Source organism: Hyalella azteca, unplaced genomic scaffold, assembly GCF_000764305.2.
Source record: "Hyalella azteca isolate HAZT.00-mixed unplaced genomic scaffold, Hazt_2.0.2 contig16588, whole genome shotgun sequence".
Lineage (NCBI taxonomy): Eukaryota > Metazoa > Arthropoda > Malacostraca > Amphipoda > Hyalellidae > Hyalella > Hyalella azteca.
In genome coordinates, this window is record NW_025946404.1 from 455280 (window position 1) to 469768 (window position 14489).

The following is a 14489-nucleotide window of genomic DNA, read 5'->3' on the forward strand; positions in this document are numbered from 1 at the left end:
TTTAAAAAATCTGTTTCCATGGTCACAAGGCTAAAATATATTGACCCAGGTACTTTTTTGACTGAAATATACTTCAGGACAGCATATTTGGAAATTTTCACCTACTTAGACTATAGTTAGTGTTAGATCTCTTCTAATATCAAATAAAAACTGAATAATAATTCTGAATCACTCGAGTTGATGCATATATAAGGAAAGCGTAATTTATGTCACTTAGACAAAAATGTCAAAACAAAATGGATTCGCTATTTCATTTTTTTTTTGCTGACAAGGAATGCACTAATTATAATTGAATTGCGATTCAGTTCTATAAAATAATATAAAAATTTCACAAAAAGACGAAGCGAACATTATAATTTTATACAAACAAATTTCTTACCGTAAACACCAACGAATCATGGCAGCGTATAGTAAGTGCCTGCATACGGCTGAAGTTAACTGATGCTTACGTACGAGTTTACTTAAAAATTGGCATTATTTTCTCTAGAATTTTGAGCTGAACTAATGTGGGTTTCTCGTATTTTGTCGTGACAGCAGCTCAGAACTTGGTTTAAAATAGCCATATTCCTGCTTATTTCTACTTGAATATTGTTGTAATCATCATTATATCCCTTGCTATAGCTCATGAAATAATATCAAAAGTAATTTTTAAAGTATTTCTTCAGCTTGGTGGTCCTTCATAGTTCAAATGCTGTAAAACTTTTGACACATCTAATATTACTGTACATAACATATAGCATCTGTAGTATTGTAAGCCCATTCCGGACTACTGACAGGCATGCAAGCTTTCTTTGAGCCTAGTCATAGCATTAGAAGCACTTCGTCCTGTATGTCCCTGCGAGGAGGTCTGAGCTACTTAGGCTGCAGAGCACGACTTTAAGGTATGAGTTGGACGAGGTTAACTATTGTTTTCTATATTTGTTATTTGTGATGGTTATATCGTGGTAATATAGTCAGATTATTTATTCATTGGTGTTAATTGTACGTATTGTTGTCCGTCCTCTAGGGCACAGCGGAGTCCTTCTCCTCTCGCGACTCCTCTCATTACGTCGCTACTCTCATTATTGCTCTCGGATATCTCTTATGCGCCACTCTGCTTAATAGTTAGGATAATTAGACTTGCAAAGATCTTTTGTTTATTGAACCTTGAGATAACAATCTCACAGCATCCAAAAATTGTTATTGAAGCACATTCTAATAAAAAAATTTCCGCTTCAGACTGGGGCGGCTGAACCCCATTTGTTCTTTCGGGAATCTTTGTAATGTTCATTTACAGCATAATGAAATACCTAAAATGTGACTTGACACCGTCAAATCTGTTGAGTTAGAATACGGAGTCAAAACTTGCATTTGATACCGAAGAAATGTTGAAACGCTTCTGAGTCAAGTATATGTAGGAATAAATTTTTCAGAACCGGATTTAAAGTTGAACGTAGCATTCACTTATTTTCGTCATTCTTATATGCATTTAACATACCTAAATTTAGAAGTATGTTTAGAAAAATGAGCTGTATCATTATAAATTGGCAAAATATTCGACGATATGCATTCACGGATTACCTGATGGCAGAAAAACATGGATTAAAATTTCCCGGTCTCGAGTTCTACGATGATGCGAAATCTATCAGCCATTCTAGTGACTTCAATAATCTGTCTATCCAATCACCGGTGCCAAGCTCATAGTAAATGTCATGCAGCCTGTGAAATGAACGTACCTTATGAGGTCCTGGGCAGCTTTCGTGTTCGGTGGTAATAAGTAGCATCCTGACTATTTACTTTTCGAAGGGGAAGCAAACACTGAAGGGAATTTGAAGGGTAACTTTGATAAGGAGACAACTACTAAACGAACAGCACAACCTCCTCCGGGAGATGATGAAACAGTACTCAGGTGTTGACACGACTTTACGTTGTACTAAGATGATTTGTTCAAAATTTGTTGAATGTTCATAGCATAGTTTGGCCTTTATTACCGCGCTTATGCAGGCCTTGGACTTGTCATGAAGGATTGGAAGCCCGTTATGATTAATTTGGTTGAATGCACAATTCAATAACAAACTTCATTAATACGAACATAATGACAGAAGAAGGTACGAGTTATTCAGATGGTTAATGAGAGTACAATTTTAATTTGTTTGCTGACGAAGGCTGATCTGAGTACACACCCCAGCTGCCTGTACCGAAATGCTGGCAAGCTTAGCAACTCAATTCTTAGTATATTTTTTTGCTGTAAAAATGAACGTTTATACCTGGTGATCGAAATAAAATTGCGATCTCTATAACAACATTGCTATAATATGAATATTGACTGAAATTTTAGAAATTTCAACGGACTAGAGACGCTTTACGGTAACAACTATAGATCCGTCCCTTAATATTCAATATGTTTTATGAATAGCGTCAGCCAGTCTTATGTCAGAACCGTGCCACGTTCGTCAGGACAAGCTCGACGAGCTAGTAAATTCATCCATTTATAGCGTCTAGCAAGTCATTTTAGCCAATGATTCGGTGGGAGACTCGGTCTTACTTTCCACTGTTGATGCATAATCGTTGCGCTAATTATCACGCATTATTACTAGAAATATTGTTAAGTTATAGAGTGCTTTATGTAATATTATTCAAGCTTCAAACCTTGAATTTTTTACTATTCATAGACACCTTAAAATTCGAAAAAGGAAAAATTAATTGTGTCGAATTATCTATGAACCTGGCTCAAAAAAATATTTTTCACATAGGTAATTGGTTCAGATGACGGTCGCCCGACTTACCGTTATTGACGAAAGCAGATTTTCAATGGTTCACTGTAATGCATGTAATGAAACACCAGTTTAAAAATACAACATTTTATTCAAAAGTCGGTCGCCATTACAATACAAAAGTAGTAGTTACATGGACACGCGGAGGCAGAACTTAAGCCGTACTCTATATTCTGCGAACTCTTCTACATGATCGTCGACCTTCGGCCTACGTACGTACGGTCGCCGACCTCCGGTCATCCTGTTCGAAGCTCAGGTTCTAAACATTTAACGAGGGAAAGTGAGAAAACATGTATTTATTAGGATATGAAAATAATTCTGTATGGACAAAACAGACAAATCCCGTCTGTGATCTACTCAACCGGTCGAGAAGTAGGTTATCTGCCACAAGCAAAGGCTTGTCAAAAGTCGTAAGCTATTTGGACTGAACTTCTCAGAACATTTCTATACATTACCAAAATATTTGACCCTACCACGATTAACACAGAGAAAATATGTAGCAAGTGATGATTGTTTCCCGGTAAACAAGTGCCCGGAATAACTTTCCCAACTTGTCGAATAAGAATCCTTAATTGTAATGGGGTTGTAGGTTAGGAAAATTTCAGTTTATAACCATAAGGCCAACCATGTCATGTCATACAACCAAGTCATACTCAGTTAAAGACCCACCGTACAGCAATTAAGATCTGGAATTAGAAAGTTAAATTATTTTTTTTATTAAAACCGATATATTAAGTTTTGGTAAACTCGATTCTATTGGAAATTCTTCCAAGAGTCTGAAAGGAAAACATTGCCCTCAACCCATCTGGGACCGCTAATATGACGTTTAAAATTCGTTTCAAATATTCAGTTCTAAATTGATCTACAATTCTTGTAGTAACGGCAGCACAGCAGATGCAATCTCCACTTGTATTGACCGTAAGTCCACAACCAACTTTTGCTCCAATTCAAACATAATAATAACAATAATATTTTGAAACAATTCCCTTGGTCGGTGAGGCAGACGGAATAACACGGCAACTGAAGTAAATAGAAGAGTCTAGGCTTATAAGCTTAGGTCTACACATTACATGATATGGTAGCTTGATATGTATTGGCTGGTTTAGAGGCGCGCTAGGGCTCACCATTACACGCAACGACAACCTTCATAGAACTGCAATCAACACAATTATTTTCGTGAAAAAGATTTGTTTGATGCAGTCAAAATATCTTTATATTAAATTAAATAATTGGAATGCAATGATGGAATGCAAAATTGTAATTGTGATAAGGATAATCTGTAACCGATTATATATGCGATAACATTGCAGGTGTACAGTAGTGAAGGTAGCATACCGTGTAAGAGAAGCCTCAGCTTGCAGCTCTGGCTTACTAGCAATTAGTTATCTTTACCTACTGAATTATGTATATGCACACTTACCATCTTAATTAACTATACGCAGTTATAGTACACGTTAGACGCTCACTTCCCAAAACGTCAAGTTGATAATAATAGACCTAATTTACTACCGAGTTCAGAAACTTTGTTTAAAAATTGCATCGGTACAAAACATGTTAAAAATAAGCAGCTTGTTTTCCAGTTAACTTAATAGCTTAGGTAGAAATAACATAACGGAGTAGTCTCAATTTATCCAAGGAAATAAAGGTTTGAATTCAGTCTGAGACAGGAACAAGTCCACTATGTTACCGCAAGAGTTTCTCTGCATATGTTTTGTGATTTGGACGAAGAAACCAGCTATACGATAACTTTTGTTCACCTCAGCATTTGTCCCACAGTTCAGATTTTCTAGGAAATAAGTTCCATCCTGGATAAATATAAATTTTTTAACAAAAAAATAACAGAAGAAAACAATCAATAAACAATCGGACCGCGATACCGAGACAATTGTACAAATCGTATTGGAACGTTTGAACGATTATGGACCAGCAAGAGGACGTTACATATTCTAACAGGTAGTTAAGAACAAATACATTTATGAAACAGTAAAAAGACTGCATAATGCAACAATTGAATAGATATATTAATTTCTTGCGCTTATATTTGTAGTAAAAATATCTACCGCTAAATTGCACCAAGTCGATGTACCAATATTGCAACAGTTTACCTCTGCTGTAACAGAATAAAACATTTCAAATTATTTGCGAGGGATTACTCTATCATTCATTAGTTTACTCCAACAGTCAAATCGATTCTCATAGCAATGAAAAAGAAAAGACAGGCTAAAAATTTAAATGCCGAGTAAACTTTTAAAGCTAATACAAACAAGTAAGGTATTCAAAACGCGCATTCTTTTGTAGGAAATAAGCGGGACATTCGTCGGGGGAAATCCCAGTACACGAGAAAAAGGCCGATTTCCACTGGAAATGGCAATTCATCCTTATTGTAGATAGATTATATACATGGACCTTTGTTTCTTATGTTCTGAAATCAACCATTATGGTACATTGCACTGAGCTGTTTCATTTATTACTGATTATTTAATTTAGTTATTCGAATGTAACATATTCTATATTGCAAGGCTAAAGACATAATTTTACATGGATCCTAGCTAAACTTAGAGCACTAATTAACAGTTTATCATTTGTACGGCCAATGTACAAAATATTACACTTGTACTATACATTTATCAAACTAGAAAACACAAAATAAATAACATAGAAGTCTTCCGGGAAATAGGAATTCCGGTCTCAGGGTACGCACACAGTGAAAGCAGGTTGCCAGCGTGCTGGTTACCTGCTCAGGCTGGCGCCTGAAACCATAGAATACAGAAGCCTATTCGTACAGGTTTTCACTGTGAACACTTAAATTATTATCCTATGTTCATTCTTGTGGCAGGTTGGAAGCAGGTTGCCCGCGCGGGCAAACCTGCTTCCACTGTGTGCGTACCCTATGACAATAAATCCCAGGGATTTTATCTTATCTTCTTAAGTAAATAATTTTCAAGTAAAAGGCCTTGGACGCAATAAAATAACAAATGAGAGGTTAGCTTAATTTTCGATGTGAGGTGCACTCACACAAACGGCCTTGATGAAAATAAAGTATGATATTACCACAAACATTGTCAATATTTAAAATAATATTAGGTAACCATTAAAAACAAGTTATTGTTGTTTTTAGATAACAAAACAATAAAAACAACTAACAACTTGGCAACTTGATAACCGAAGAGAACGTGACAAGACCGATAAATTCGGAAGGTTACAAGAAATCGGAGTTCATTGAGCTTGGAACGAGTAACGGCAGCTTTTATTAGTCAACCGTTGCGACTTGCCATGTGTTAACTAAAGCTTATCAGTTTAATAGACAGTGAGTTACTCCTGCATCGTCCTGTGCTCCGATTTCTTCACCTCAAGTTTCTAGTAAATCACGAATGTTGATTTCGTGAAGAATACAGAAACAGGAGCTTGAAATCAATTAGACCGCTCCTGAAAACGTTCATATAAAATAAAAATTTTAGTCTTCTAAATTTGAAGTTAAGTTTATGTTCGTTTTACATTCTTTCGGTACAAATAAATAAGATGATGAAAGAATGAATGGCAATTGAAAAGATATCTGCCTTCCGATTCGATTCGATGGGAAATTATTGCATTTATTTTGAAGGAACTTACACCATCATCTATGATGTCTTAATTTTCCTTACTAAATTAATTTTTCATTACATAAAACAGAGCCTTTCTTCCTACAGCCGAACTCGTAGTATGATAATTTAAAGGCTCGTAAGAGATAATAATCTTTTTAGCACAATTGAATCCATTGCACCCACCGAACTCCCAATTTTTTTATTAAATCATTTATTAAAAACATCAACTACTACACTAACTCACGTGAACAAATTCATCTTTTATAGTTGCACGCAAATTCACGCATGTTTACGGATTTTGCTCGTTAACTCGTCATTTTTCTTGCAAATAACTTACAAACGGACTTATAATTTGCATCGGGATCCCAGCGCTGTCGCGGCTCAGGCGGTCGAGAGATGCGCAGCTTCAGCGGCAGGGTGCGGGGCGGGACAGCCTGCGGATGATAAGAACAGGTATAAAATAAAATAAAATTTTATACCTGTTTGAAGAACAGGTAAATATACGTAAATATTACAACGTAATATACGTAAATATTACAACAATAGGAATAAAGCACAGTAGGCTTGTTCACGTTCGCAATTTTTGTTCGTGCTCTTAGCTTAGTAAATTTTAAATTTAACGCCATAGAGATCAATAAAGAAATAGAAGAAGTTATATATTAAGTATGAAAATCATTACGAATTAGTATGAGTACATATCTAAACCTTATGGAGTACTTGAGTACTTAACTAAAAGTAGGACCCATGCATTCAAAACCAATAAAGTTTTAGTCAAAAGTTGCATCCGTTATAAATAAATCTGCAGTCAAAATTCAAATTCCGAATAACTCAAATCGAAAAGTGACCACTTGCAGTTCAGCTTCTCTATAAAAAAGGGAAGTACAAAAGATATTGTGACTTTCTCTGACAGATAAACACAGACTGGATTGTACATTAGAAATTAAAGATCAGCAATCACACTCGAGGGTGAATGTTGACAAAGCTGATTTAACGGCCTCGTGAACTGTGAGCGTGTTTGTCCTCACTGATAGAACGACGGTGAACTGAGGGGGGGGGGGGTGAGACATGAGGGAACTTTTGAGGAGGAAATGAGTGAGGGAGAGACATGATGGGAAACTTAGGAAGATGACTGTGATTTGAGAGACGAGACAATAAAATGTGGCAGTGAAGTAAAGGATGATAAAATTAAATTTATAAACTAATAACCTGTGTGATGTGTAGCAGAGTGAACACAAAGTTTACCAGGCGCTACACAAAAAGCCATCTCGCACCAAAAATACGAATTAACCTTCTCCGATACCGCAAAAGGTTTCAACCATCATAAAGTATATACCTACTAAATTAAACATTTAATAGTATACTAAATTAAACATTTAATAATTACTTAACTGAAAAAAAGGCTAGCAGCACCTGGCGATCTAGGAGCACAGGTAGCATATCAAAGAGACGAAGAAAGAAAAAGGAACAGACAACAATGCAACAGAAACCAAGATACACCAGCAAGAGGGTTGATCACACGAGACATCGGTCATCAGTCGAAGAGAAATATAGAAGTGCAAAGGAATTCTTCCTACACAAATTCACCCCACAACTGAGACCCGAAGTCAGACACCGCTAGCTGTGTGCTCGGGAACAATGCCTCTGGGACCGCTAAAACTCTTAGGATTCTGGCGCGTGTCTTCTGACAGCTAAGTTTCAGGATTACACATTAATCTGCACTAAGAATAATCCCATGCCTAGCCTCTTCATTGAGGTCCCCGCACAACTTTGATGCCTGGGTATTCACTCTTCGCTCCATTCATATCCGACCTAGAACATCAATGACCGCAGCTTAATGGTGCATGCGTTGCCGCTGTGCAGAAGCTATTGAAATGAAGACGTGGCTGCTCGAGTCGTAAGCGGATTACGACTGCCTGTTAAGTGCTTTATCTAATTAATAGTCCAAGAATTAGCGAATACAGCGGCGGAGCCTAGACGCGTTTTTAAAAGGTGCCGAGTGTTGGACAGCCCAGTGAGGGATAGCCGAGAATTAGGTGGACTTCGCGAACAAAAAGCATTGAATTCGTAATCGTAGTCAGTAAAAAAAAAATAATAATAATAAACCCTGGAACTATTGCACATCTAAGGCTCCGTAGGGCGGCTGGTATTGGCATTGAAAAAAAACAGGGTGAAAGTATATTGCCTAGGGGAAAACTGCATAAGAGAAGAACTGCGAAGCAGTGCGACGAGAAAGCGCACAAATGAAGTGTGGGTCGAGCAACATCAAAACTTACTCTAACAATCGGCGTGTTGCAGAGAGCAGTTTGATGCTAACAATATTTAAAATCATTCTCTTTTAGAGACCCTAGCTATTTAGGAAATATCAAGGGAATAGAATACTCATAATTTCATTTATTTTAAATTAGCGAGTTCAACATTATCGCCAATCATACCTTTCAATTGAACAATTTCAGAAAATTGCAAATTGCAGCGAAAAAATCGAAGGTTCATATATGAACTCTCAAGACGCAGATGTTTTTAGGATAGTGCGACATTATGGCTAATGATTATTAGATATGCAGCAATTATCAAATACAAATGAATCATGCAACCAGCAACATTAAGGGAAGGAACTCATGACTTACTCCCTGGAGAGGGCGAGGAGAGGAAGGTTGTTCGATGTCGATGCCTTCGCTTCATGGAGCTGCCTTTACTGCTGTGCTGTGGGTGACAACATTCATCATCTTTATACAAACCGTGAAAGTTAAAAACATTATACTCATACTTTCGTAACCTATCAGCATTTGTTGCTAAATGATTTATACCAAAACAACTGTCAATAATGATCAGAATTTCCATATAGGGATCAGAGTGACACTGAAGCATGCAAGCGATCAATCGAGAGCGGAATAACTCTTAGCTTAACGATTTGATTATCCAGAAATATTGAGGTTTAAGCAGCATTAGTTTTCAATAATGCATACCGGATGTTTGAACACGGATAATAAATTCAAGGAAATAAGGGAAAGGAACATATAAGATTAACGTTGATTTTGAAGCTAAACTTCAACTTGATTTAATAGAAAATAGAGAAAATAAAATTTACGAAGGTATAATATTATTATCATATTTTATTTCACTATATGATAATATTAGATTGTACAGNAAAAAAAAAAAACATGAGCAGAAATTGCAAAAAAATTATAGACAGATTTATAGTAAAACTTTTTAATAATCTGTAGAAATCTGGTTACAGAACACAGACGAAATGAAATGACATTAAGATACAGACAGAGAGGCGCGGCCAATTAACAAAAATCGTACGACAACATGAAAGAAAACGTACGACAACATGGGACTTACAGTCGCCGTGTCCTGCAGTGTCGACCGAACGTCGTCTGCAAAGTCGGCTTCGGCGTACACGGACGACTCTTCGTTATCCGTGCACGAACACGAACACCCTGAACACTCATCCTCTTCTGCAGTGAGGTTATCACTCTCCCCCTCACCCAGGGGAGCAATCCCCATAGGGGGCAAAGAACCCCCAGGTGCAAGTGTCCCCGCAAGCGGGGTTAGTTTTCCTGGAGTGGTTGACGTTGTGTGAGGGGAGGGAGAGGCTGGATGAGGTGATGTAGTAGAGTTGCTTGACTGTTTGCTGTCAGGGTGGTTGTGAAGGTTATGATTGTCGTGGTGATCGTAGGATTGGTTTTTATGGTTGCGCTGAGGTAGTCGGTCGGTTGTAGTATCAAAGGACGAACACGAGTCCATAGATTTTCTATCTCTGGCCAACTTATCCTTCAAGTTGGCAACCTCATCTTCCAGCGCACTGGTTGCGCTGCGCTTGTCTTGTGCGCTAGTTAGAGCGTCGAGGGCATCATCTTCACGAGAAAAGAATTCCATGTTTACAAATGTATTTTCTTATCTAAACTGGACTTGAAATATACAACACGGACCATCCACCTTTAATATATAAAATTTCCTTTAATATTTTCAATTTTTCTAAATAATCAGATGCAGGATTTGAATTGTATTACAGTATCGCAGTATTACAGTAAATTAATACCAGGAAATCTGTCATTGAGTCATCAATAATTAAAAATAAAGCAGAAATAAGAAGTCAATCAAAATAGGTTGTCCTTTGAGGTGCTGAAAACCTGAATTAACTATGAGAATTTGATTTCAAGTTACCGCGTTGTTGCTGTCGTGCCCTGAACGCCGCTATGTCTTGCCCGAGAGCCCGCAGAGCTTCGTACGTCAGGCACGGCAGCGTAGGCTGTAGGATTTCGCTTGCATCTGCTGACGTGAAAATGCTGACTTAGCACTTAATTAGTCTGTAGAATTCTGTTTATTTTATTCGTATCTTACCACCAGCATGAGAGTGTCGTCGGCAGAGAAAACTAAACAGAAATAATCAATTTGGTAATTAAAAATGCCGGTCACGTAGGCCTGGTGATTCCCGAGGCTCTTTTCGAAAAAATTAAAATACTGTACGTTTTTTATTTGTTAATAATTCACCTTGCATGGACTCTTTGCTAGAGGAACTCGTCGTAGACGGTTTGATAAACCCGGTTGCAGCGGTTGTGGCGGTTGGTAAGAAGTAGCCGGCGGCGGTTGTCGTGGCGGTTGGTAAATAATAGCCAGCGGGTGAGTATTGTAGGGACGCGGATTCATAGACGGCAGAAGTCCGGCAAAGCTCAGGAGTTCTTAAAGAAATCATAGTTACACATTAATTCATAATGTGTAATTAATTCTTAATTATATTCATAATTAAAAAACTTCATCAAAATTTTCGGGTAAAATATTCAGTTGGTAAATTAATTTTTCGTAGAATCAAGTTACATAAATATTGATCATCATTCATATTTGCTGCCATGAATAGATTCCTGACTTAAATTACTTTTTTTAATATTTGATAATAAAATTAGAAATTCATTCTACATTTGTAACATCGTAGACACAGAATTCTTTAGAAGTGTTGTCTTTAAAAATTACTTTTTAAATGCATATTATTGTAATATTATCGAAATATAAATAATTTCTCCCCCACCTCATATGGGATGCTTCAGAGGGGAAGGGAGGGAGAGGGTTGGTGGAGGCGTAGACGTGTGTTGCACATCTCGGTTGTTGCTGGAGTTGGAGTTGTAGGTGTTGTAGATGGTGGAGGTGTTGGGGGGTGAGGGGGAGGCGGTGGGTGGCGGTGTAGTGGGCTTCGCTGTAGGGGCTCTCGGAGGAGGCGCAGTAGCAGGGGGATGGGGGGTCTTCGGGGGGCGGCACCTTGGGGAGAAGGGGTGGGGGGATTAAATTTTTACGTGGGGAGTGGACGTGGCTTAACAAACTCGGCGTTAGTTAGATATCTATGAGGTTAGATCTTAATACAATTCACTCATTGTACAAGATATTATTACCGAATGTTTCATATTGAGCAAGCAGCCTCTCGTAACGTGCAATTATTAACTTGTAACTCCCATATCCAACAGAAAAATATAATTCTTAACTATGCATGATTTTATAATACATGGCTGGGGCAAATAAATAAAAGTAACTCTGTATGAAGTTCGACGTAATAATAGCGAGGAGCCGGAATCGCACGCATCTACAAATTTTATTATTTTTCTTTTATATGACACGATATAAAAAAATATTGTAACTAAAATCAATTGAAGACATAAATTTTATTCATCAGAAACAGAAATGCAAATCCGTTGGGTAGTTCCATGACAGACGAGCTTATTCATTTTTTTGGTAACTTTCTGTGAAAGATTATTCAGAAATATTTTTTTAAAGGTTGCTCGATCCCAAGTCATTTGGGGTAACTCACGCGATGGGTAGTCTGACTTACCCCAGGCGGGGGGTGGCAGGGAAGAGGGGGCGCGCCGTGTCCCCTATTGCTGGGGTTCTTGTGTCTCCTCAAGGTGTTCAGTCCATCGCCTTGTCAACAAATGTTATGACTAAATAATATATAATTGAGATATACTCGTATTTGTTTCAATTTGCCTTAAACTTAAATTCGTTTCATTTGTAGTTATGAGTAAATAATAAATAATTGAGATATATTCGCATAACTATTAATATTATTTAATCTTATATTCATTATATCTGTAAATTCCTTGAATATTAATGAGAATAAAAAGATTTTCATGACCAACAGTTACCTGAACGCGCGCCAATCTTATCACTTCCACATTCACAACCAATCTATACGTATTGTTAATCTAAATAATAGTATTTAGGTTAATTGAATTAAAGTAATTCCCTGAATTTTTAACATTATAACGATACTTAAAATTCAACATATTATCACAGTATTTGTTCTGATGCTCTCTCGATGATTTATCTCTCCATGCAAGCAACATTTGCTGCCGTCTTCATTTCCCTCAAATTACGAGAACAATTAAATTAAAAAGCAGTAGTTGAATTCTTGTACTACAAGCTTTTTGTTCTTTTTTTACATTAACTTCAGATTATTTGAGTATAAGAATTTATATACAAGCTTTTGTTCTAATTCTTTAATGTTAACTGAAGATTATACGAGATTAAGAATTGATATAGAAGCGTTTGTTCCAATTTTTAATATTAACTGAAGATCATATAAGTATAAGAATTGATCTACAAGCTTTTATTCAAAATTTTAATATAGCCTTCAGATTATATTAATCAATTAAGATTATATAAATAAAAGGAAGGGGGAGAGACCCACCGGTGTAGAAGGAGCGCTCCGACGGCGCTCGGGAGCCGTCCTGGTCGGGGGGGTCGCAGTGGGGGGCGTCGTCGGGGACCTTCATCTGGGGGGGAGGTGTTGCTTTAGTATTATTGTAGGATTGTTTCAGTGTTGCTGCAGTATTGCTTCAGCATAACTACACTGTTTCAGTATTGCCGCAGTATCGCAAAATATGTCAAGTAAAGGCTTTTTTGGTCATTGAAGTTCGGTCGAGTAAAAGCTTTTTTTCACTGTAATGAGACCAACGGCCGGCCAGTCACTATCATATTCACTATGAAGGAGCACCACATCCATAAATTATAACTCTTAACGAAGACTTTAGCAAATAAATTCGTAGAAAAGCATCTGGAATACATCAGCGGTTCTGAGACAAAGAAGGCAAATAGATATTTGACACCGAGAGATTCTTCCATGTTTACCCCTATATTTGGAATACTTGGTTTAGAGTTCAATTTTGTCTTCCATTAAAGCAGCGTTAATACTTGATATGAGAGGTACTATTTTTAACAAGGGGTCCATTGATATTCGGTGCAATGCTAAAATATAATTGTTCTGAGTTGCTTTAATTAATATATTTTACAATAGCTTCTAAAATATTTATAATAGCTTCATAAATATTGCATGTGGTGGCCACATCAATATACCGTGTGGTGGCCACATCAATATACCGTGTGGTGGCCACATCAATATACCGTGTGGTGGCCACATCAATATACCGCGTGGTGGCCACATCAATATACCGCGTGGTGGCCACATCAATATACCGTATATATCGTCACGGGAATCCATTCCGATTTAATGTCAGGCTGCCGACCTCTTCCGACCTTTGCGTAAAGGCTACGTGGATGCGAGCGTCCGACATTAGTTATACGCGAGGCGTATACAAATAAACAAACCAGGTGGTAATAAAACAACCACATATATAGTTGGTAATTCAAAATAAACAAAAAGCAAATGTGTGTTTTGAGTTAATTCAATACGCGCTCACCAATTTTTCTGGCTTCGCACAAGCTAATCTAAAATACAGCGATATCGAAGTTCTGCATGAACCCTTTCTTAATTGCCGTCAACCTTAATTATTGATCCTCTATATTATACCTTTAATATTATAGCTTCTATTTCTCAAACTCTTCAGAAACCGACCAAGATATTTGAATAGAGTATTGCATTGAATGAGGATTTTAAATGTTGTGAGTAAAACAGGCGTTCAAACCTCATTCGTACGGCAAAGCACGCGTACTGCACTTTAGGGCTAGTCTATTTGGAAGGATGGTTCACGCTCGAATTACGGCCTAGTTTATATTTATCGTTAAAGGTCAAACTAATTCCAGTCCAAAGAAGGCCAGCAGTGATAGCGCACATACAAAAGCTGTGATAACAAACCTCCCAATACAGAGATATCATTGACGAGTAAGAGAAGTGTACACGATATAGTGAAGGAAGATATAGTGAAAGAAG

The 14489-nt window shown here is 37.3% G+C and overlaps 1 protein-coding gene across 1 annotated transcript in view; it reads right to left on the reverse strand.

The window, feature by feature from the left end:
• Positions 1 to 5606: 5606 nt before the first annotated feature.
• The window catches only part of LOC108669076 (roundabout homolog 2), a 44987-nt gene continuing 36104 nt past the window's right edge, over positions 5607 to 14489 (reverse strand). The window contains exons 16-23 of the mRNA XM_047884951.1: positions 13011 to 13095; positions 12153 to 12241; positions 11361 to 11587; positions 10829 to 11016; positions 10502 to 10606; positions 9677 to 10191; positions 8959 to 9034; positions 5607 to 6768 (exon numbers count right to left, since the gene is read on the reverse strand). Coding sequence (XP_047740907.1) covers positions 6716 to 6768; positions 8959 to 9034; positions 9677 to 10191; positions 10502 to 10606; positions 10829 to 11016; positions 11361 to 11587; positions 12153 to 12241; positions 13011 to 13095 — 1338 coding nt within the window. The 3' untranslated portion in view covers positions 5607 to 6715. The remainder of the gene's footprint in view (positions 6769 to 8958; positions 9035 to 9676; positions 10192 to 10501; positions 10607 to 10828; positions 11017 to 11360; positions 11588 to 12152; positions 12242 to 13010; positions 13096 to 14489) is intronic.